The following is a 24432-nucleotide window of genomic DNA, read 5'->3' as shown; positions in this document are numbered from 1 at the left end:
AAGGGACTTAAATTTGTAAAATCACAAATGAACTTTGAATGTCTAAACACGTGACATTCAAGAAATTGCTTGGAAAACACCGTCTGAACCTAGTTTTAAGACAGTTTTTAAGGCTTACAGCTGCGTAATTAATCAACTGGTAAACAGCTTATTCAGTCTGAGCTCGTTTGGCACACACCATCACAAGACTGCTGTCAGCAGACCGTCCTGCGTGCTGCCCTCACGTCTCCCATTACGCCCTAAAGGATAATTCAGTTAAATTGGCCTCGCTCTCCAACTCACTGACTATCTGTCTCTGACATGCTGACTTTCTCTCTCCATCCGAGATGCTGACTCTTTCTCCGCTGTGCTGACTTTATAGCCGTCTGTCTTTTCCGACTTCTCTGCACCTTTTCTAGCTGCTGTCTCACACATATACAAAGGACTTAATACATGAAGGCCTATTTTTTAAGTTTAACGCCACTGAGAGCAAAATAGCAGGAATTGTAGAATTACAAATGTCACGTGTAGAACATTTTCCCTGCATGGACCAAACTCCAGGGTCAATTTGTCTTTTGTTTTCATATTTCTTATTCCTATTTAATGTTGTTCTTACCTTTTAACCTATCCCCAACACAGATGCATGGGATCTGTTTGCCTACAAAAACTCAGCCATACATCTGATTTGTCAATTTGACAAAAGCATAAAGCTGTCAGAAAGCCAGAATACAAGAAAAACAACACAGCTCCTTCAGACCTCTTACATTTTTTTCCACTACGAATATTTTAATGAAACAGTTCAGTAAAAAAATAATATTACTACACACAAATACATACACATGTAAGAAATAAGACATGTAAATGGATTTTATACCAACCTGTTTTGGTCCTTTTTCATTGTCATTAATGCCTGTAAACCACTAAACAAATGTACATTTTTTATGGTCTACAGACATAAATGAGACTTAAAATCAGTACATTCAAATAACTTTCTCTGCTCATCTCTGCATGATACACAAATTAATCTATGGTGCTGTAAATAAAACATTCCCAGTATATTAATTTGTTCATTTTCAGCCTTATGTGTCTAATCAAAGTATATAAGCTTTTCATGTTACTAAACCCCATAATTCACATAAACGTTTAAACTCTGGTGTCCTCGGTTGGAGCTACAGCCTTGACTGGGAACTACAAATGATCCCTTTGCTTGACCTTCTTAACGATGGGATCAGAGGTCATCTTATTTAGCTCAATTAAACACAATCGCCCTAATTTGTCTAAAATGTGCCATCACTCATCACGCCTTCTAATTCATTAATCAGCGAGTGACGATGCTGCTGTTGTTAAAGTGACACTTCATGTAACTTAAGACACACCATAAATGTCACTCACAGGCCGTCTTGAACCAAGTCAGCTGATCAGCATTACCTCTGCAAATCAAATCAGACATTCTAGGGAGGAGATGCTCACTGCCAGAGTAACGTGGGTCAAATCAGGCCCCGCGACAAAAGTTAGAAGACGAGAAAAAAAAGGCAACACAAAGGGGGTGACCTCGGGGTGCTGACAATATAAGAACTACTTTTGAGGAGATCTGCCTTTATCAGCGTCATATAAAAAACAGCGGAAGTAAAACGGAAGAAAAAGTGAGCAACAAGGGTGTGGACATCAAAGAGAAGCTCAATTCAGGACTAAGTTGAGGGGCGTACCGGATCAGCTGTGACGTCCCAAGACGGGATTCTTTTGGACGCGTTTGAACAATTTGAACACTTCTTACTGGGAGCATCATGTCTCGTTCACAGCTTCTTATTGTACTTGTGTGTTGTCTACCTTTGGCAGGTACGTAGTTGAAGTTTTAAGTTCATTCAATGAGTGAAGTCATTATTTGGGGACATTCATGAGAACACGGTTAAAATTGTTGTAAAATGTGTTTTTCAGTGACATGCTACTAGAACTTTACCTTTCTTTTGGGTAAAACAATGTTCAAATGTGCTAAGATTCACAAAAGCTCAACTTTGTGCCCACAAGATGAAAAAATGTTATTTTTTAGATTTTGAAAATAATTTTTACAGCATTGTAAGATTTTGAGTTGTTACAGCTTGTTTGGTGTTAAATGCAGAATATCTCCCAATTGCACCCTCAGAGCTTGATATATTGATTGATATTAGCTTATCAACAACAAACTGTGAATTAGCATATAGAGAAACAGAGTCTCCTTTATAGAGTTTGTCCTCAGAGAGCCCTGACGAGTTTATTTTTAACTGAAGTTACCTTTGAATAGTATTTGTGGTTAATTTCCTGCCCAGTAAGAGTTTAAAGGAGACATATAATGTTCATTTTCAGGTTCAAAATTTTATTTTAGAATAGGCTTATGTGATTTAGTTCTCAAAAAAAACATCAGTTTTTTTCTCAGATGCTCTACTCTGATTGGTCAGCTCACACACGCCTGAGCAAGCTCCGATCACTGTGTCTTCAGTGGGTTCTTACAAGTTTACATCTTCCCGTTAGCTTCACTTTAACTGTGTCATGGGCTTTATGTCTTTTTACCTTTCAGGACCTTTTACATGCACAAGAGCCAATAGGAAAAGAAAAAAAAACTGAATAAAAAACTCCTTCTTTAAAAGATTCCTATCAAAAACTGTTGTTTCTTTGCCAAAAATGAATATCAGTCAATATTTCATTATAGGCTATGTAATGTATTTTATCATCATTATATTATATTGTATGTTTTATATCATATTATGTCTGTATAGGTCTGAAAAATGCAGATTCCACCTCTGCTGTCTTTACCAGGAAGCAAAACCATACACACAAAAAACACTCCCAGTGGTCTGGACATACTCAAAAAAGTAAAGTCTGAAGAGGGGCGTGTCTGGCTCTTCTTCACCATCTAGTCCTCTGCTCCAACCACCAAAACAAACACATCTCAACATACGGTTTCTTAATATTTTTCTTTCCCATCATTTCCCTCAGCCAGTTTGCAGTGTTTCACCTGTGTGTTCCCCGCCATCTCTTCTCTGGACTGCCTAAAGTTCCCCCAGGAGTGTCCGGCTGGACAGCGCTGCCTGTCGAGCACTGCGACTGGCAGCCGGGGTGAGATCCAGATCTGTGTGTGTGTGTGTGTGTGTGTGTGTGTGAGAGAGGGAGAGAGAGTTTGTTTCTGTGTCTTTAGATTTGATTATTTTCTGACAATCTGGTGCAAGATGGCCACAAATTGGCAGACAAAGCCTCATTGTACACAACAGCATCTGGGAACAGATCTGAGGAAAAGATGCAGTGCAATTTGGTTTGTATATATGTGTAAGGATATATTTGCTTTTGCCCACTGGATTTGAGTTTAAGTTCTGCTAATTTAAGTCTATTTACACTCTCGTTATAGGGGCATAAATGTAGCTTCAATCCCTGCAGCACTCCCCCAATTCAGTCCAACTGTTCTTAAAGCTGCATTTAATTCCTGTTCATCTGACCGGCTCTGAGACGCAGCTTTATTGAGTCATCGGGATAAATTTGGTGAATAAAAACCCAGAAAACTCTAAAATCTAGAGGGGAATAACTGGTTTATCTTCAGGATAAATTAGTAAACTTTATTCTTCACGAGCCATATCGATCCTCTTTTTGTCAAAATACTAACGAACAGCAGAATAAGAATTGTGACGGATTTTTTCAGGTCTGGTCCTTCCTTGATTCCACAAGTGTGAAAAACAAAACAAGACCACAGAATGACTCAGTAGATCAGAGCTCAGCACCATTTCTCATCAGTCCGGTTTTCAGCTCACTAATGCCTGTGATGGCATCAAATTATCTCTAAAAATAACTAAGCGGGTGGGGCGAACTGTCACTGTGACTCATCAGATGCTAAAGCCCCATTTTTTGTGTGAACCTCAACCCGGGCATGCTCACTTTTCTAAACAGAAGTGGTAACAATGGCATCATACTTTCAATAATGTGATAACGCCTAGAAATCATTAAATCTCCCTCTACATTTCAGGTGTATAATTTCATAAAAGAATGAGATATAATGCAGCCATAACACACTCATATTCATTTAAGGTTATTCAGTCATTAACATTAATGTTATGGTAAATTAAGTGGAGGTGTAGGCTCCCTTTTCATCAGTGTACCAGACAATATGTTGAATAGGATTTCCGATTTAATAATTAAAGAGTTTTGGGTGATGGTAATTCAAAAGAAGGACTTATTACCACTAAACTTCACCAAATGGAACAAAATTCTGGTTTTTGTACAGAAGCAAAGAAAGGACATAACACAAATGTATAAAAACCACTTACATGATTAAATGTTACCGGAATTACACCTTTTTGTAAAGGTCATTTAAAGTTTTTAGAAAATGTATGTTTATCTCATTTTCCCAGTAGTCAAATGGATCCATTGCGTAATTTGATTATTATATTCTGATCTAAAAACTCAAATCAATTTGAAAAAAATCAATACAAAAAAATGTAAGGGTTGGAGAACATTCTAGTTTCAAATTAACTTGGATACATCAGTAAAAAACCTCCAATCAAAATGTCTTTATTTTAACAGTAATAGGTTTCTATTGGTCACAACAAGGTAGATTCCTGTTGGTTGATAACCACTATAAAGAGACTTTTGTTCCCTTTCGAAGGCTGATGCCGAAAAACGTCAGTCTGGCTGAAAATCTTTGTGCTGTGACACTAAAGGCATTTTAATAGTTTACTTGTGACTTTTTTTTCTTTTTTAAATCGATTTGCCTGACTTGACCTGGCAGTATTCATACACCAACATTCAAGATGAAAAATGTGATGAAAAAACTTTGAGATTCAAATCGGTCAGCTCAGATGGGTGACCAGAAAACTTTGGACAATTGACAATCGAAAACGGTTTTCTATATCTTGTGCTCTGAAAATCAAAACACAGAAATTCAGCTGGAAGTCAAATACTATGAATTCAGTAGTGTTTGCATTTAAAGATTAATTAAACAGTTTTTACCTAAATTATATAAGACACTATAATAACACAATAACACACAATAACAATTTCAAAAAATTTAAAATCTTCAGTGTCAGCTAAATAAAGATTTTAAGGGCTAACCAACTGTAAAGAATGATCTAAAATACACTACAAACTAATTAAAAAAACACTCCAAACAACATAATGCAACACTCCCCATTCAAAAAAACAAAAGTCTGCTGTTGGAAAAACATAAGTATCTGCTCCACACAGATTATAAAATACACACTCACTTTCTGAAATGTAGTTTACAGAAGAAAAAAACATCTATTCGAGGTTATACTGCCGGTTTTCAGTCCCTTTAAAAAATCATATCATTAAGGCCTCTCTCACTCTCCATAGTTTGTTCGACTAAAATAAACTCCTTTTCCTTTCTCTCACAGGTTCACTACAAGTAACGATGTACGAGAAGAGCTGTGCCATCCCCTCCCAGTGTGGCGTGAGTGGCCAGAAATACGCCTCAGGCCTCTACTTCAACTACAGCAACGTCTGCTGTGATACAGACCTGTGTAACGGGGCCGGGGCCGTCGCTGCCCTCAGCTGGGGACGAGTCGCCCTCTGCCTGCTGCCGGCGATCATTCTCCTGCTGGCCTGAGAGTCAGAGGGGATGATGAAGGTGTGCAGGTCTAGACGATGTCACGCTTCACACCAGATATCAAAGACATGACAGGCACATGTAAGATAATAAGGTTGGAAAAGTCCTGTTTTTAATGAAGAACTATCAGGGATGACGAGTGATACACAGATGTTATCTGATATTTTTTCCCCCACAGTTTTCTCTTATCTTTTTAAAATGCCAAGATAACCCAATAACAATAATACTATACTATACATATATTTAACAACAAGTTACAAAAATGCCAATACCAAAATTGACCAAATAAAGTCGGCAAAAATACCTGACTGATACCAAAATATATCTCACCTCAAGGTCTCTTTCGTGGCTGTACTGGAGCTTTCAGTCATACCACATGATCTTCATCAGGTGGCAAGAATTTGCTCAGTTATCATGGAATAGTAATGATCAAATTTAAGTCTTTTTTGCAAAACCCAATCATCCATTTTGGCTTAAAAGCTGGTCCATAGTTCATTCTTGATTCGACAGAACAATCTCCCCTTAAGGTCCATTTAGTAACTGTTTTTGGAGCTCTTGATCATGTCACATGATCTTCAACAACAATTTAGGGTTTATAATAATTATCAATAATGAATGGTAAATTTGTAGTTAAACTTTGCTTAATAGTTGTCCAACTGTAACAGACAATAAAAGACTTAATAAACCATTTATCAAGCAACTATAAAGAATTTAACAATCTGCAACTTTATATGGACCATAAAAAATACTGTTTATAGATTAACTACGCAGTATTTATTAACAGTTTAGAAAGTATTATAAACATCAGTTGCAACTTTACAATCATCAATTGCCAACTATATATTTACCACTTAATAATGATGTTTATTGTAAAGTGTTACCCAAATAAGTAGATTTTCAAGACTTGTCAGCTCTTGTTGTCTTTAAAGTTCAAAAGTTTGTTTCTGACCTTGGAAAAAGAAGATAGTTTGCAGATGAATTTCACGTGTTCTGATAGATAGCTCTGCCTCAGGAGCAGCTACTAAATGGACCTTGTAGGGATTCTGTTTTGTCAAATGTTGTGTTGCAAGATCCAGAATTAACTTTAACGCCAAAACGGACGAGAACCCACTAAAATTCTTGGAAAAAAGTCTAAATTTGAGCTGCAACATTCACATGTCAAATTGGTGAAAGCTCCAGAAGAGACACTAAATGGATCCAACTGTTTTAAAAACCTTAAATAAATATTGTTTTTCTTTTGGTCATGTATCAATGCCTCTCCAAACAAGACTAATGATGACCTGATAATGATGCTTATAAAACTTAATAAACTACACGAAAGAGCTGCCGTCTCAGTATTGTGCTTCTTATTTGTGCCCTTCTTTATATTAATTTGTTTTATTTGTAAAAGTAATTTTGGAATTAAAACATTTGCACCTTTTTGTGCGCCTTTTGTTAAACATCTCCATGTTTTCTTAAACATCTCCATGTTTTCTTAAACATCTCCATGTTACCCTCTATATGGAAGACTGAAACTGCCAAAATCAAAAATAAATGAATACTAAAAATAAACAAAAGGTATTAATTCATTTATTTATAAAATGTGAAATAAATTGCTATTTTTGTAGGGTTTTTTTGCCTCTGTATTTATTTACCATTGTGTTGATTCTACGATGTTATCTGGTAATTTATTTATCAATTCATTTATTTAGATTTGTATTGAATTGATAATCTTACAAGATAGAAAACAAAAAAAAATACATACATGAATACACAAACAAATAATCTGGAAATGGATGAATAAATAAATTGGAAAATTAAGGGTATAAATAAGGGTATTAATACAAAAGGTAAATAAATGTGAAAATATATAAATATGGGGATTTATACAAAAGGTAAATAAATACAGAAGACATTTAAAGCAGAAATATCAATTACAAATTAAAAGATAAATTAATTGATTTTAATAATTTAAGGGATCATCATTTATAGCATATCAATTATGTATCGAGTCATTTATTTATTTCTATTTTTGGCGGTTCCATTCCTCCATACAACAACAGTTAAAGAGTAAATAAAAACAATGTATCACTGGTTGATTTATTACCAAGATATTTTTATTTGGATATTAATACATGTGTCATTGTAAGAGTACAAAATACATTTGAGCTGTGCTATTAGTTTGATTGTCCTCATTGTTTATCTAAATCTACCACTTTAGCGTCCACATCACTGTTTTGATCCTTCAGAATTTTAAGTGCAACGGCTCACTACTAAATGGCAAACGGCATTAAAAATAGACAAAACAAGTCTAAAATATTGGTAGGGAAATGCAAAGGACAGAGGAAAAGCATAAAGAAAATGTATGTAAGACAGTAAAGTGAAAAACAAACTAATCAAAGTAACATTTTAAGGATTATATCAAGTTTAATGGTCCCTGAAACTGTATCAATTCCTACAGTAAGAAGTGAGAATTACTTCACACTCGGGGAGAAGAAATATTAAATATATCAAATTATTCAGAAGAAATCCCTTTAAACGTTAGTCCATTGTAGAAAATAGATGAACAATTCAGTCAAGTAAAATAAACAGTAACATCTCATTGATCAACACTCGTATTAGCAACCTAGCAGTTCGTCAAGGAAGAAGGTACAACCCTGATTCCAAAAGAATTGGTACACTGTGGAAAAACATAATGTAATGATTTTCAAATCCTCTTCAACCTATATTGAATCAAACACAGTACAAACATAAGATAATCAATGTTCAGATAGCTTAAAACTTTGTCTTTGTTCTTCGTGTAACTTGCAAAGTGATGCAAACCACAGCGTTCCAACATTTTTGGAATGGTGGTTGTAACTTGCGTGATTAAAATTCATCTGTGCTCACACTGCATGTCTACTATAATCCCAGTCTGTATACAAGATTGTCTTTTCAAATGGGTTTAAAATTGCACTTCGGTTTCCTTTCTTTTTTTTTTCCCTTCATCCTGATCTGAAAGACATGACACATAAAAAGGCTATCTTGGCCTCTATAAATATAATTTGCAGAGTGCTGTTAAGTTCATAAAATCCACTAAACAAGCTGGTACAGTCAAACAAGGCGTGTCATTATCAGTTCCAGCTCTTCAATTTCAAGTCGCTTTGACATGAATTTCTTGCAAACTTCCAAGAGTGGATTAATCCTTAATAATCCTTTATCCTAGTGATATTTTAAACATTTCGGATCGTCAACAAATCCCATTTAAAGTCCAAAACCAACATGTACTGCCTGTGGAAACAATAAAAGAGCTTGTGCCTTACAATATTCTCAAAAAACTATTAGAGAGAGTCTACAGCATACTTTTCAATCTTCCCAATTATTCAGGTTTCAATTCTCCTGTTTTCTACCAACTTGAGTCAAATGTTCACACCTTTATCCATTTAGTAAGGATGTCAAAATGTTCTCATGCTCAAAGTTTACGTTTACCATGTTTGCAAGCTAACATTATTTAGCACCAAACACAAAGTGTTTGTGAATGGGTGTGATTAAAAAAAAACCATTAGAACCATGTTATTGGTTTTGGATTTTGACAATACGAAGGAAATAGAATATCACCAGCCTTCCTCTTTAATTACCAACAGACTAGCCCCTTAATCTGTGACTGCTGTTTTAATTTTAAACACTGTTTATATTTAACTTCCTGTTGTGACAGAAGAAGCCTAGCACCCCGAGCTACTCAAGGAGGGAGGATGATGTGCTTTCAGTGTAGCACTTTAGTGATTAACAACAGCTTTTCGTTACAATCAAACAACCTGATCTTCCTCTTTTTATATGACACTGAAAAGGATCCTTCATACATGACAGGCACAACAAAATCATTTGTTGGTAACGGGCCCTGACAGCGGATCACTAACAAGCTTGGTAATCTTGAATAATCCTTTCACGCCTGCTGTGGGAGCACAGAAAGGGGAAGCCAGAGTCTATTGAAACAGTTTCCTGTCTCTGTAACTGTTTGCAGCTCTGACTCCCTAAAACGAGTGCAAGGAAAAGCACCCCCTTCCTTTAAAAGAAATATTTAAAATAGAAGTGGCTTCTTAAAGGCCTTGTTCCCTCTATAACAAAACAATACATTCTACGTGAAGCATCTGTGATTAAAAGACAAACTACAAAAGACACTTTGGCAGGTGAGTTGATGCTGCTATGCAAATGAAACCCATTTCCTTAACATCAAGACCGAAAATGAGAGAGTCAGCTTGTGTGAAAATTTGATCTGGTAGGCAGCTCTGTGTTCCCCGCAAAAAACAAGAATATACTGTAACAAACGTCATCAAGAGGGGAACATTTTGACTTTACAGTGTGTATCTACTGATGGCGAAACTGTACACAAGCAAGGCTGTAGTTTTTGTGAAAATGTTTGTGTTAAGGCTTATTTATGCTTATTTATACTCAACATCAGGATGAAGCCTTCTGTCCATGCTCTGCATTTATTTTGTCCATATTTCTGCACGTTTTCTGAAAGTTTACGGATATGGACCAACAGGGCAGAACCTCTAGTAGTCGTGGGGAACAAGTTTTAAAAACGTATGCGACAAAAAGTTGGCACAGAACAGCTGGCAGGAGATTGGACAGGTAAAATCTAAGTTGGACGGCAGAAGATAAGGGGGGGGGTCCATGCAAGACTGATTTGCCTCAGAGTGGTGACCTTTAGTGGTAGAATTGCTTAAGATCCATAAAAACATGAAGGACACCTGGAAGTATGTGAGCAGTAATGGCTATATCATTTGAAATGGATGTTTTTAAGGGAGCATAAATTAGCCTTAATTGTGTGTGTGTGTGTGTGTGTGTGTGATCAACATGATTGAACCAAAAACTGAGGTAAACTTGGATGATATGTGGGCTTTAAACAAGTTTGTCAAGAAGATAAATTAGCCAACAGTTACATTATTTGTGCACATCTGACGCCTGCATTTCCTTGTTTATGTACTGATGTAAACTCATTCCTATGGTGGACAGAAAGAAGTTTTTTAGGAGGAGAGCTACATGAATAAACTCCTCTAAATCAAACCGAATAGCATTATTTGATGCTAGAAAGCCAGACTCCTAGTAAAAAGGTGAAATCAACTTTTAAAGCTAAAGAAAAATGACCTTAGATTTGCCCCTCGAGAAACAGAGAAATATGTTGCTTGCAGATCAGTGTGTGTGTTGTTTCTGTGCTTTTATATTCATGACTTGTGTATCCTGTTGTCCTCCTACTTGAGAGCTTTAGCTACAGAAGAGTAGGCGATGTGGATCTCGTCGTCCGCCGGGCAGGTAGAGGCAAACTCATCCCTTGCGTACGCAGCGTTCAGGTACCTCCAGAGGTTTGTCAGAGACTGAGGGATGCTGAAGTTTCTGTATTTTAAACACACCACCTGGAGAGAGCAAAAGAAAGATTTCAGACCAAAACAACCTCATAATCTATTCCTCCCAGACCCCCTGTGCTGCACAGCTTTACACAAGAAAGATTACCTTCACGATGTGGAGCTTAGGCAGCAAGTTGCAGTCAGCCAGAGTAAGCTCTTGGCCGTCCAGGAAGGGGCGGGAGGAGGAAGTGACCTCATCGGCGCTATTCTCGTCGATCTCATCAGGAAGTGGGGAACCGAGGTAGTCATCCAGCTTCTTCAGAGCCTTCAGCAGACCTTTCTCTAAATCTGAGCACATGTGTACACGCAGAAAGAGTCAAACATACAGTGTTCTCAAAGCTCAAAGGAGAGTTTCACCAAATCAGATAATGAGATTCATTTCTTTTTAGTTTAAATGGCTGAAATGTTTTGAGTGAATTTTGTTTAAGAGAAATAAATGAGTAGATTAAATGAACACACATTTTTCAGAGCAGCAGGTGACCTGTTTGCATCAAGCAGAAAAGATCAGACCCTGATGTTATTAACAGGGACGCTCCCTGCTGGTTTTCAGTCCGTCACAGGAGCACAGGAAGCGCTGATGCATAATATCCCACCAAAATAAACCAAGCTCTACTAAAGGAAGCAGTCTGATACTACTGGACATATTAGATCCACTTACTTTCATTGGTCTGAGGGTTTGAGTTCTTGACGTAAGCGGAGAATTTGGAGAAAACATCCATGCCTGCTGTGTTGGACTCTGGGTTGCGAGCAGCCAGACGGGGATACCTAAACAATCAGAAAGATCGATGATGATTAACATACACTCATCACATCAGAATTGAAAATGTACATGACTAAAAAAGCATGAGATTAGACGAGGAAGATTCTTACAGGGTGACACAAAAACTACAAAAACACTCAAAACTGATGCACAACGAAAAACGTGAATAATAGAGATAACGATATGGATTTGTGTTGATAAACGATTATTTATCTACGAAATATATATTGTGCATCTCGAGCGAAAAATTGTTAGAAATGTACATATAAAATGTTGTACAGCCCAAAAAATACATCTTTAAATCCTTGTTTGGTTTGAATGTCCACAAACATTCTGTTAACTATAAAATAAGACAATGAAAAGCAGCTTATCCTCACAACTACGAACCTGAAGTGAAGAAAGTATTTTGGCTTGATAGATAACTTAAATGAATAGCAAATTGATTAATTTTCTGAGATTACTTAGGAGGGCTGAGATTATCCTCCAGGAACTCCTCGATCTTGTTGGTGTCGGTTTTCACCTCGGTGCCGTACAGCAGGAAGGGAGGCTGAGCACCCGGTGCCAGGTCCTTCAAGATGTCCGGCTTCCTAAAGGCGGATGTAAATAAGGCAAGTCCAGCAAAAGAGACAGAGGGTTAAAAAGTAAGAGTGAAATGAAAGAAAATGGGTAAGAAGGAAGGAAAATTGAACAAACAAAACATATGAAACTGCAGGAAATTACTCATGTTTCCAACTCAGACTTATACCAAAGTGGCTCTAAATCTTTTAACACTCAATATCTGAATGAAATGTTTCTTAACAGCCCGGTACATTTGGGATCATTTAAACAGTAGGCGGACATTCCTCTCAGCACACAGTGTTTTCACCTCTTCATGTCCACAGTGGTGACATCGAAAGTGACTCCTTTCAGCCACAGCACCATGAACAGGCGCTGGGAGAAGGGACAGTTGCCGATGTTCTGACCATCGCTCCCCGCCTGGGAAACACAAACAGACAAAATTTGACCAATAGGTATACTGACATTTTTTTTTCAGCTCTCTACCATATCAAAATAAAATTGAGGTCTACGACAAAAATCAAATGTGCAAGAATGTTGGCCATCATACTGATTACAGAATTTTCTTATTCCCTGATCGGTACTGACATTAAGTATCAGTCAGGCTCTAATCTGGAATTACTTTACTAATTGATTAATCATCTAATCTTTTTTTTGTTTCATAACATTGTGGATTATCTTTTGTTTAAAAAAACCCTGGGCTCTGGAAAACGTTGATGGGCATTTTCAACATTTCCGGACTATTTCATTTAACGGACCGAACAATTTATGGATTCTTGCAGAAAAAACATTCATAGCTGTGGCCCTAGAAGTCACATAACTCCTGCATTAAAGGGACAGTATGTTGTTTTGGAGAGGAAATTAAAACTCAGAATGTTATTATATACAATATTAATGAAGTAATTACACTATTTATTTTTCCAATAAATTAATAAACAAGCTGTAAAATAAGGTCCCCAGAACACTGTTTGAAGCTAGAAGGGTGGCAGGGTCTGCCAAAAATAAATAAAGTAAAACATATGAAATTGTGACCTCCTTTAAGGTTAGTTTGTTTACTCAGTCATGAAAACAAAGAGTTAGTTATGCTTAAAAAAAATCAATACATCAGTCAATTAAGATGTCTCTCTTCTGATTAAAATGTCCTCCCAAAAACTACATAGTGCTGCTTTACAGTAGAGCTCCTCGGCTGCACAGGAAATGATCATACAGCTTTACAATGTTCCCTGCATGGCTGCAGGAAGCCATATTTCATTCAGTCACTGCAGTGTATCTTTACTCTGTGGCCTGAACAACATAGAGTTTAAACTTGAGGGCAGTGACAGTAAATCAGGAAACCACATGTTGAAAGTAGGCTTAAACATTCTGTTAATTAAGATTATGAAGTGTGTCTGACTAGTAAAAGAGGTTTTAGAGAAGTTACAACAGCATCTTTCACCCCTGAAAAAGAAAAAAAAAGTGGAGGGTGGCGCACATGTTCACATGCTCAAACAGAGGAATCATTATGAAAACTTGTGTAAGACCATGAAGGGAGGAAGAAAAAAAAAGCCATATTGGTCATATTACAGCATGTTTTTTGGCTCAAAGAAAATGGGATTAGCCTGCCTGGCCAACATACTAAATATAGATTAAAGTCGTCTGCACATTATCTTAACGTGCATTTAATTAGATTAGCCTTACTGGCATTTATAAGCCCGGTGAGTCAGCCGAGGTGGTCCAAATGACATGGATACTGTTACATGTAACACCGATAATGTAGATTTAAAACGTGCAAGGTGACATTAAAGCGGGAGGTTCGAGATACGTTATCAGCTTGTGATAGCGAAAGACTGAGAGAGCAGATGAACTGATAAGATATGACGCTTTAAAACCACATTGTAAAGTAAATAAATGCCACTTAATGTCCCATAATGTCGTCAGTTTGTGGGTGTCATCGTTCATCGCTCACCTTCACAAAGAGCTCAACTTTGGGCTGGTTCGGGTCGCTCATCTTCCAACGGCTGATGCACGAGACCTGTTTTAAAACCGGAAACAGACAGAAAAAAGTTGAAAAAGTTGCGCGAAACACGGTGAAATGAAGTGAACTGCTGAGTTTTCTAAGCGACAAAACGACACAAGTTCAAAACTCGGCCAGCCAAGCCCATCTTCCGCTCCTAACCCCGCTGAGAAAAATGACAGACGACACGGTTTTAGCAGCAACGCAAACAGCGAAAAACCTCACAAAAAGCAAACCTCGGCCTCTTGAAACGTCAAAATACTCACTTTTAGCTCTTTTTAAGGTGTGCTGAACCGACCTCAAAGTGCTGAGAGTTGTCGCTGACGCCTGTGGATGCCTGCTGGTAGTTTCCCCCTCCCAGTTCTGCTGTCTGTCAATCGGCTGCAGCGACACACTCATCACCACAGAGTCAGCGCCTCCATTTCCTGGTGCTCAGTGACGGGCTAAGCGCTCCGCGAATGAAGAGGCGTTCAATGTCGAGGGAGAAAAAAAAGGCGCGGCGAGGCTGAGGGTGAGATGGAGGAAGATACTTAAAGGACAACTTCAACAATTTTACAAATTAATTTGCGCTGTGGAGTGTGTTCCTGCTCGTGTGGAAAAAGTCTCGAGTATCTCGAGATGAAGCTGCATGACATATGTTTGTATTCATCGCCCTGGTTCCCTCCTCAAAAAACAATATCCAATGGGATTTAATGGGAATATAACCTCAGAGGCTAACACAAGTTCATGATACCTGCATGTTCTGTTCAGCAAACCACTTGTTGGCAACAGCCATTTTTGAGATATGTAAGCTCTTCATAATTCAATTAAATTATGTACTTTATGTCACAGAACAAAACGCTTAAATATCTTAAAGTGAAACTCTCACCAAAAAGCAACTGAGGCTTTATTTTATTTATTTATATGAGTCAAACCTTTGTGTAAAAGCATATTTACGATGAAAAAGGCACTTTTAAGATTTACCGTAGTTTCGTTTTCTGGCAAGCTAATTTTCAATGGAGTGCAGGGGCACTTTTACGCTTGCATAAAAATCGCTATTTTTAAAACACTAAGAAGGCTCGACACAACATGAAACTTTGCTTGTAGTATCACCAGGGTCTCTACAGATGAACACGAGCATTGAGAACATTGTTTGTGTACACAGGGTTTACTAAAAAGAAGTAAAGTTTCATGTTGTGTTGAGCCTTCTTAGTGTTTTAAAAATAGCGATTTTGATGATAGCTTAAAAGTGCCCTTGCACTCCATTGAAAATTAGCATGCCCGAAAACGAAAGTGCCTCTTTCATTGTACTTATGCTTTTACACGAAGGTTTGACTCATATTCAATCATAAATAAAGCCTTGGTTGCTTTCTGGCGAGAGTTTCACTTTAAGCCTTATTTCAGGCCTTTTACAGAAAAACGATTAAAAAAACCTATTGACTTTGAGACAAGGGAACCGGAAGTGCCAAAATGCTAACTGAATTCTGGGTTTTAGTACTCATGACTACACCAGACTTTAGGGGGTCTAATGCTGTGTCCAAAATCACTCACTCATTCCCTACTCCCTAGTCAATACATAGGGAGTCCAACATAGTGCACTATATATGGAGCTCATCGGCTGAAAGAAAATTAATTATGTCACTGCTGTCACACAGTTGAAACGTCAACGCTCCCTTTCCGTGACCTCCATGCATTTGTCCGCCATTTTTCTCTCAGTGCAATGCATGATGGTAAATATTGCTTGGTAAGTGACCATTGGTTGTACACTACTTTTTGCAATGCATTGTGGGCTACTTTGAGTCCACTGTATAGGGTATAATAATTCCCACTAGACATTCAGACAGCACTACAAAATGGCATACTCACTATGTAGTGCACTATATAGGGAGTAGTGAGTGATTTCGGAAACAGCCTAAGTCGTGCTCGTTCTGGTTTGTCCTGTTGGACATTATTTCAGAAAACTTTGTTGGGTAGTGAATAGAGAGAGATCACTGTATGTGTAGTTCAAGACAAAATTCACACAATTCATTTCAATGAAGACCCATTACTGTCATAATTGTGCTGGTGCTTTATTGTTTAAAAAAACTTTTTTTTCTCTTTCTGTCCATTGATGCAGCGCTCAGCCTCTGTGCGAACGCTCTGTTTTAGTCACTCTTCCAGGACCAACTTCCAAAAAGCCCTGTCTATTCTGATTGGTCAGCTCTCACAGCCCTGAGCAGGCACCGCCCACCATGTTTCTGCATCAGTTCTGCAGTTATTTTTACAATCATGGTTGTGTATAGTGTGTTACTGAGGGCGGTGACTTTAAAGTTATGAAATCACAACCTTACCAAAGTCAGGTTAAAGGCTAAATACAAGCTGCGTGCATTTCTCTGTGGATGGAATGTCCTGACATTTTTACAGAAAACACAGAATCCTGCTTTACAATCAAACATAAACGAAAATGATCTGACTTTCTGCAATAAGTGACCTTTAATTTGCAGGGAGGGATCTGTAAGTTGAATACTGCAGGTTTAACTCTCAAGAAGGTCTCCCAGACTATTTTGCAATCCATGTTTTCAGACTTTTTAATCACAAAAACACTCTCTTGTGATTCCCTGCATGTTTCATTGCTGATAGTAACATGAATAAAGAACAACAAATAAATAAAGAACAAAGAACAAAAAGCTGAGTATGAAATAACTGAATGTTCATACGTCGCAAACATTCAGCTTTGTTGGATCCTCCCGGAAGTAGAATCTGTAACGATGTAATATATGAATATCTAAATACAGTACTTTCGATACTTTATAGTGTGTACTGCAGTCTAGTAAAGAGCCAGTAGAGGGAGATATGGGCTTTATTGTGCTTGTTGGTCACAAGACATGGAAAACTGTACTGAGTCTGGTCCAAACAAATCTGGAAAATCCATAAAATGTTATGAGAAGAGTACTGCTGGGTTGCCACTCCAATGAGCATGTAACACTTACAGTCAAAGTCTTGATTCAGATACAGTGTGTTTCCTGTCATGGAGGCCCAAACTGGGATTCAGGGACCTCCAGGAGTCCTCCAGTGACATCCAGGAGACATTTTGAGGATGGTTTAATCTAGTTAACCCACAAAAGACAGTGTAACAGTGTAAATTCTAATGAGAGGTTTTATTTATTATCATAAGATCATCCATCACCACAAGCCAGTCAGTGAGGGACAAGCCTTTCGTTATCAGGTTGTGTTACTGAGCACTAGAGGGCGTCCTTGGGTTTTGAAACAGCTTGCAGGTGGGGTGTCGACCCAAGGATTGTAGATCTCAGATTTGTCCGTGGAGAAAACAATGGTAGACTGTAGCTTGTGTTGACAACAGGTTAGTGCAGACATCTCTGTTACAAAACAAGCTCCCGCTCATTAAGTGCAGACAAACCTGTTGTGTGTTTGTGAACAACAATAGCCAAGAAAAGAGGTCACTCATACATGAACTCACTATCTGCCTCATGTGTATCAGGCTATCCTATGTAGTTCTGCCTGTTAAACTAACGGCCAAAGTTTTCTGTCAGTATCAAAAACATAAAAACGAAAAGGATTTAGCAACATGTTGACATTACTACTGCGATTAAGGTCCAGAGCTCCAGAATACTGTATAATGTGCCATGGCCGCAATTTCTTCTTCTTTGTGGAACAGTATTAATGCAGCCATTTATGTTTTGATAGTAAATTGATGCTTCATTAATTCAGTAATCTGGAATAAGGTTGATAAGGAGCTGTAATTTGATTTTGTGAGGTCATTTATCTATTCATTTTCATTGGGGATATCTTCATTTTGCCACAGTGAATAATCCTCTTGAGGCAACTTGTGATTTATTTTTAATTTTCTAATAAAATTAAAATAATAATTATATATATTATAAATCATGATGATAAATAATAGTAAGCTAAATAGCTAAATGTGAAGTCCCTCGAGGTCACATAAAGTAAACAAAATATAATGATTATATGATCTCAATGTATATAATAATAATGACACGAGATAGAAAAGTATTTAATGATTTGTTTTAATTATTGCATGCTTTGTGGATTTTATGAAAAATTATCTCTTCAGTTCATATAGAAAAAGTTTTCTGATTTAGATGGATAATATGGTAAGATAATTAGTGCAAAATTTAATTCAATTTAGGGACCAAAGCAGAGTCAGATTTTGTAAAACTACATCTCCCACATGCCCCACAGAGAGGACAGGATGGCGGCACAGATAGCCACCGTCAGAGGGAGCTGGACTGAAGTGGCTCCGTTGCACAAGTTAGTGGTACAACACCGGAAGCTGCTGGTGTAGCCGGCACCCAGGAGGCTGCCGCTCAGTGTCCTCCCACACAGGTCTGAGTCCAGGCAGCCGCGGATGTGCAGGCTGATCGCCCCGGTGGCATTGAACTCTGGGAGGATTGGAAACACAGATGGATGTCAGCAAATGTAAAATTTAAGAAAGGGGGCTCCATTTCTAACAGTCACCTGAAGATGGTGTCAGTTGAGCCCCACAGCTAACTGACAATGTTATCCGCCATTTTGTCCAATCTTTGACTCAGCAAACATTCACAAGCAGCTGATAGATTGACATGAAATCATGATTTCTTGGATGGTATTATTCTTAGTTCAGCTGGTTTGTGAATGTCAATTTGTGATGTAGTTAAACAAGTTGGCTATGTGTAAGCTATCTGAGGCTAATGTGTTGCTAAAGAGGCTAGGCTAAAAGGGGATTGGTATGTGATGTCATTTATTTATTTATTTATTTATTTATTTATTTATTTATGTTGTTTATTTCGGGCATGTCAATTCATAAACATCACATTTCATCATTGTTCAAATAATACAATACACATGGCCGAAAGGGAAAAGCGGGAGAAGCCAAAGCTTATCAAGTCCCGCCCCCATTACCCACAGGATAAAATCTTCATCCTGATCTTTTCTTGTCATTTGCATTTTACATTTTCTTTTCCTTTTTTTTCAACTTCTTTTGTTATGACCTTTGACAAAACATATTACAGCAGTAGCATACAGAGCTGAATTCAAGCTCTAGACAGTACATACAGATTACATGTGTGTCTACTGTTGTGTGCCGATTTACAGGGCTAGTTGAGTTCTTCACAGCTCAGAAGAACTTGTGATAACTCACAGTAGTGTCACAGTGTTCGTACCTAAGTTATCTCACATTGTTGATACACATTATAACAACATCCTGCTATGTACAACTGGCATTGGCCTTGGACCATACAATTTTCTCAGGTTCAACTAACTAACTAACTAACAGGTTCATCAACAGCAAATAGACAGTTTTGTAGCGTACACTGTCACCTGCAATCTAGCAAGTCAAACACAAAGGTAAGCTAATAGCATGTGTTTTTCATTTTCTAGATAGAGGGTGATGAATTAGCCTATGAATGATTAGCCAATGCTTTGTTAGCATTCAGCGAACATTAGCTAACATGATTATTCAAGTGACAGATTTAACAGCTAGCCTAGTATGCTGTTGGCCTGACTGTTTCTTACAGTTTTAACTTTCAGTCTTGTGGACTCAATGTGTGCGTTTAGTAGTTTAATTACTGTGCATTTCCTGTGCAAACTTATAATGTAGATCTTAATGTTGAACATCTGTAGTTTCATGGCAACTGGGCAAATGAAGACCATGTGATAAAGTAATTTCATTCTGTTCTACTACATTGTACATTTCTATATTTTGTCGTTAAATGTCGATCTTTATTGTGTATTCAGAGTGATGTAGTGGGTTCCTTACGTGCTTCTCCAGTGAAGCAGCTCTCAGTCGCATTATTACATGTGGTGTCACTTCCAAAGAGACACGACCCAAATATACCAATGACACACTGGCGACAGGTCAGGCATTGTGCTGTTAAAGGGAAATACGGAAGAAAAAGGTTAGAGTCAGATTTGCAGCAATTTATTCAACAACATAATTTAAAGATTTTAGCAACAGAAAATCTGTTTGTAGTTTCTCCACTTCCAACACCAGTATCGGAGAAGCATAGTTAAAGTGGCTTTTTGAAGTTGTATGGACGTCTGTGCAGAGTGCAGATTTTGTTGCCTTTGGACAGAGCCAGGCTAGCTCTTTTCCACTGTTTCCATTGTTTGTGCTAAGCTAAGCTAAGTTAAGCTAAGATGCTAAACTTCTCTCGGCTGTAGCTTCATATCTAACAGACAGATATGGGAGTGATATTGATCTTCTTAACCAACTCTCAACAAGGAAACAAGTCGGCATATTTCAAATGGTCCTCAAAAGCATGTAAGAGCTGGAAGCTAATAATGGGCGTATGTACAGTATGTATGTGCAGTAGATGCATTAGATAGAAAGTACAGTGTGTGTGTGTGCCAGTAATATTGTACAGTATGTATGTACAGTAAATACAGTAACAAGGGAAGTGCAGTATGTACAGCAGACATGTGACTCGAGTCATTTGGTTTGAGTCTCAAGTAAATCCCAGGAATTTGTTTTGGGGGGGCAATTTAAGTCAAGTCACGGGTTGTGTCGAGTCGAGTCTCAATGATGATATTATTGGCCAATTTATCTTCATGTTCAAAGGGTATAAGAATGAATTAAAAGTCAGATCTTAAGTCAGTTTCTGTCATGTCAAGTGGGAAGTCATGAAAACAGCAACTTCAGTCAATTCGTGTCCCCAGTCACAATGACTCGAGTCATCTCTAATCCACAGTTTGTATGTACAGTATGCATTTTATGTCAGTTGCTTACACTGCAAAAAAAAAAAAAAAAAACAATATATTAAAGTATTCAAATTAAAAAGAATCTGGCTGTAAGCATTGTTGATATTTGAATAGTCACTTTAGTTGAAAGGATGCTGAAGCAGGTAGCGACTGAAAAATGTAGGAAGAAAAAGAAAGAGTACAGAGCAAAGATAAAAACTCACTAACTAAAGCTACTGTCTATATCTGATCTACTGGTATTTGCAAAAGCTAGTTATCAGTGTTAGTCTTTCGAAGGCTTCTTCTGTTGTTTTATTTTCATTCTCTTCTTTACACACTTTCTTTTATTACTAGAGAGGTCGTGCATCACTATGTTTTCGGCAAATAGATAATACACTCATTTTTCTTTTAGTTGTTTTCTTTTGGTTGTGTTTTTACAGACTTCTTTCTTAATATCCATTCTGAAAAGTTAGTTTTGAGGTTCATTTGAACAGTTAATCCTGTTTCGACCTTTGGCACTTAATGGTGAACAGCGTAAATGTAACCACTCATTGTTATTGGTTTGAACATTTTTCTTTCCATCATAATGAACCTGTTGTACTAGTCTGAATAAAAATAAGAAAGAAAGAAAGAAAGAAAGAAAGAAAGAAAAGGAAAGAAAGAAAGAGTCATTTATTGCGCCAACATTAGTCTCATACTTTGTTAGATGGTGCTTAACAAATAAATAAAACTCATGAAGTGGTCAGACATAAAAACTATAATATTTAAATGTCAAGAGCTCTGACATAACACATTTGTACTATAAAACAGTGACATTTAAAGTAAAGAAAAGCAGAGATTTCCTCATCAATCCCTACTTTGCTTAATTGATTGTCACATTTTCACCACATTATTCTCATCTTACCGGCTGCGATGAAGGCACTCAGGACAATCACTGCTTTACAAAGGTTGTTCATCCTTGTTGCAGTTACGAGGTGACGAGATTCCTTTTTTAAAAATAAGCTTACAGGTCCAATTAAGCGTCTCGTTCGAGGGAGATAAAGAAAAGGCAATGGCTATTGTCAGGTGAGACTGAATGGAGAACAACGTGCGAGAATGAGGTTTTTCAGGTTTTGTGTTCCAGTACCTTGAGCAGGAAGTCATTGCTTGGAAAACTCCCCACAACTAAAACATCTCAAGCGTCAAGAACAACTCATTAAGACTGAGCACAGAGAAGATTTATTATGCGTCACATCATCTTTCTACATTCAGTAAAGCTTTTCGTGTGGTATAAGATTTGTTTGTAATTAATGAAGATGCAAACATTCTAATATGGACGGCACATATTTTATTACATGTTATTGCTCTTATACTGTCAATATATTTTTATATAAATAAAATAAAACTACAAGAATGGGAGTATGACAATATAGAAGTACGTTTAAGGTTTATAAAGTAAAGACAACATTAAGTCATCAATAGGCTTTTTTTGTTGCTGTTGCTTTTACAGGCCTCTAGTGCTCCAAATGGCCATTACAGCCGCACCCAAAGTGGCAATCAGAGGAAGCTGGATGGACGTGACTCCATTGCAGAGGTCTGCGGTGCTGCAGCAGGTTCTGCTGATGGTGTATCCAGCAGTCAGGAGAACTCCGGCTTCAGTTTTATTGCAGCTCGTAGAGTTCAGACATCCGCCACTCTCCATGTTCAGTATTCTCAACCGAGTGTTGTTGAAGGCTTGAATAGGGGGACATGAAGATCAGCAGCCTTTGTTAAATTTACACATAGAAAATAATACAAAAACAATAAGTACAGCTCATCAGTCTGTATGATAACACTGTGTGTTGTTGTGGATTCAGATCCTGGAAAAAGTTAAAACACAGAAAGTCTCAAATAAAACAGAAAAATGTGCGTAAACATCCAAAGTTTCGAGCATTATTAAATATACAGAACTATTTGACTATCACTGGCCATTTTTGTTGTTTTTATAGAAACAATGCACCTTACTGCCACCACCAGTGTTGTACCTTTATCCATCCATCCATCAATCTGGGTGGGGCAACCACTGTTATTTAAGCCCAGAGGCTCCAATGACTCACTGATTTTGCTTCCTTTTAAGGAATGTTTGCAGACCACAAATGTTGGGACACGAGGCTAATGCTTTTATCTGTACCAATATATTGAATTATAAGCTTATTATATTATGTGATGCAAAGTATTAATCGGTAAATGTTAAATATGTCCCTCTGAAATGTAGTTGTGAAGAACTTGGAAATACTGAAGTGTGGTTCAGTTACCCAGTTACTTTCCACTTTTACCATATGTTGGCTATGGGTACAATGTCCAACCCCAGTTGGCCCGAAATGGATCTCTGCATGGTTCTGTGTGTGCCATTAGAGTGTTTGTACTATTTGCTTGTGCAATGGCAGGTATTGTGCTGAGTTGTGGCCTTTCACAACACAGACAAGTCACTGCAACAGCAAAAAAGGCTGAAAGTACAGAGCGTTAAATTGCAGCAGACTGACTCACAGACAGAAAAGATAAACTATACTAAACTTTTATTTTTTGCCTCTGACTTTGTTCTCTAGGACGCACATTTGTTGGAATGTAGCCTGTGCTACTGCTGTTTAGCATTGTTTAAGCACCTACAGATCCAAACTATGTGAAAGAGTGATAACATTTTGTTAACAGTACACTAAAATATGATTCACTTTCTGATTACACAAGAAGACTGATACCAGAAATATGAAGCTAGAGCCAAATAGGAGACAGTTGGCATATTAGCATAGCATAGATCCACCTAAAGACTGGAAAAAGCTAGCTTGGCTCTTTCCACATTGAAATAGTCTGCTAGCTCTTAAAAGCTCAGTTATTCACACGCTACATATTTGCTTAATCTGTACATAAACAGAAATGTTGTTAACTAGAAGTTTCATGCTAGGCTAACCAATGCCATGTTCCGATATCTATACTTCCCGTACTTACTATACTTAGTTTGAGTACTTAGGGTGTTCCGATATCGATCGCGGCGAAAAGAAGTGTAAAGGACCCGGATGGTGCCCTCATAACGGCAAAAACGTTGAGTGTGCAATGATGTACACTTTACGCACTCAACAGCCACCATCTTGTCTACGTAGCGGAAGAAGCGGAGCCAGCCAGGCAGAGGCACTCAGCTTGAAATTTTTTTCTTTAATGGCTACTGAGACGACAGCGCCTGTAGCGGAGCCATATTGCAGGATTGTAGGACTGTAATTGTTAAAAAGTGAAGTCATAGATGTCTTTTGTTCACCGTTCAAAGCGGGATGTTTTTGGCGGGTGACGAGCCCCGGCAGCTGTCGCGATCGTAATTTCCAGTAAGGGCACCACGGAGTATTAGATTTGGAACAACACTCACCTGCTGAAATCTGCGTTCCTAGTAAGTGCAGATAGTGTACTACGTTTAAGTGTACTCATGGAAGTATGAATATCGGAACACAGGCCCATAAAAGTTTTTAGCTAACAACAACATGGCGCAGCAGGCTAACTTCCTAGAGTCTCCCGTTTATCTATTACTTGTTTTTTTTACACG

The 24432-nt window shown here is 37.7% G+C and overlaps 3 protein-coding genes across 4 annotated transcripts; 1 reads left to right on the top strand and 2 right to left on the bottom strand.

The window, feature by feature from the left end:
- The first annotated feature begins 1443 nt into the window (after nt 1-1443).
- On the top strand, nt 1444-7075 carry LOC115579110 (prostate stem cell antigen-like). Its single transcript, XM_030412622.1, has 3 exons — nt 1444-1815; nt 2950-3069; nt 5352-7075. The coding sequence occupies exons 1-3, from the start codon at nt 1764-1766 to the stop codon at nt 5561-5563; spliced, it is 384 nt and encodes a 127-aa protein (XP_030268482.1). The 5' UTR covers nt 1444-1763; the 3' UTR covers nt 5564-7075.
- Nucleotides 7076-7637: 562 nt separating this feature from the next.
- Nucleotides 7638-14692, bottom strand: clic1 (chloride intracellular channel 1). Of its 2 annotated transcripts, none has more exons than XM_030412385.1 (7): nt 14533-14692; nt 14187-14252; nt 12552-12661; nt 12148-12273; nt 11585-11691; nt 11033-11214; nt 7638-10935 (listed from the first exon to the last, which is right to left on the bottom strand). In XM_030412385.1, exons 2-7 carry the CDS (start codon nt 14226-14228, stop codon nt 10774-10776), a joined length of 729 nt encoding a protein of 242 aa, XP_030268245.1. In that variant the 5' UTR covers nt 14229-14252; nt 14533-14692; the 3' UTR covers nt 7638-10773. The 2 variants fall into 2 exon arrangements, with proteins under 2 accessions (XP_030268245.1, XP_030268243.1); XM_030412383.1 differs by having other exon boundaries at nt 14501-14691.
- A 3529-nt stretch (nt 14693-18221) lies between these two features.
- On the bottom strand, nt 18222-21969 carry LOC115578455 (sperm acrosome membrane-associated protein 4-like). The gene is made up of 3 exons (XM_030411416.1): nt 21793-21969; nt 19969-20079; nt 18222-18613 (listed from the first exon to the last, which is right to left on the bottom strand). Exons 1-3 carry the CDS (start codon nt 21842-21844, stop codon nt 18390-18392), a joined length of 387 nt encoding a protein of 128 aa, XP_030267276.1. The 5' UTR covers nt 21845-21969; the 3' UTR covers nt 18222-18389.
- Nucleotides 21970-24432: the final 2463 nt, after the last annotated feature.

The sequence above is a fragment of the Sparus aurata genome, chromosome 3 (assembly GCF_900880675.1).
Source record: "Sparus aurata chromosome 3, fSpaAur1.1, whole genome shotgun sequence".
NCBI classification, from domain to species: domain Eukaryota; kingdom Metazoa; phylum Chordata; class Actinopteri; order Spariformes; family Sparidae; genus Sparus; species Sparus aurata.
The sequence above is the reverse complement of the archived record's forward strand: the minus strand, read 5'-3'. Positions and strand labels throughout refer to the sequence as shown.

Excerpts from the sequence above, each read along its gene's own strand:
- clic1 (XM_030412385.1), bottom strand. The coding sequence starts at position 14,228 with ATGAGCGACCCGAACCAGCCCAAAGTTGAGCTCTTTGTGAAG. Across the intron at positions 11,692-12,147 it reads GATAATCTCAGCCCTCCTAA|GTATCCCCGTCTGGCTGCTC; the intron begins GTAATCTCAGAA and ends CTGATTGTTTAG. Across the intron at positions 11,215-11,584 it reads AAACCCTCAGACCAATGAAA|ATTTAGAGAAAGGTCTGCTG; the intron begins GTAAGTGGATCT and ends ACATGTGCTCAG.
- LOC115579110 (XM_030412622.1), top strand. The coding sequence starts at position 1,764 with ATGTCTCGTTCACAGCTTCTTATTGTACTTGTGTGTTGTCTACCTTTG. Across the intron at positions 1,816-2,949 it reads GTGTTGTCTACCTTTGGCAG|CCAGTTTGCAGTGTTTCACC; the intron begins GTACGTAGTTGA and ends CATTTCCCTCAG. Across the intron at positions 3,070-5,351 it reads CACTGCGACTGGCAGCCGGG|GTTCACTACAAGTAACGATG; the intron begins GTGAGATCCAGA and ends TTTCTCTCACAG.
- LOC115578455 (XM_030411416.1), bottom strand. The coding sequence starts at position 21,844 with ATGAACAACCTTTGTAAAGCAGTGATTGTCCTGAGTGCCTTCATCGCA. Across the intron at positions 20,080-21,792 it reads GAGTGCCTTCATCGCAGCCG|CACAATGCCTGACCTGTCGC; the intron begins GTAAGATGAGAA and ends TCCCTTTAACAG. Across the intron at positions 18,614-19,968 it reads CTGCTTCACTGGAGAAGCAC|AGTTCAATGCCACCGGGGCG; the intron begins GTAAGGAACCCA and ends CAATCCTCCCAG.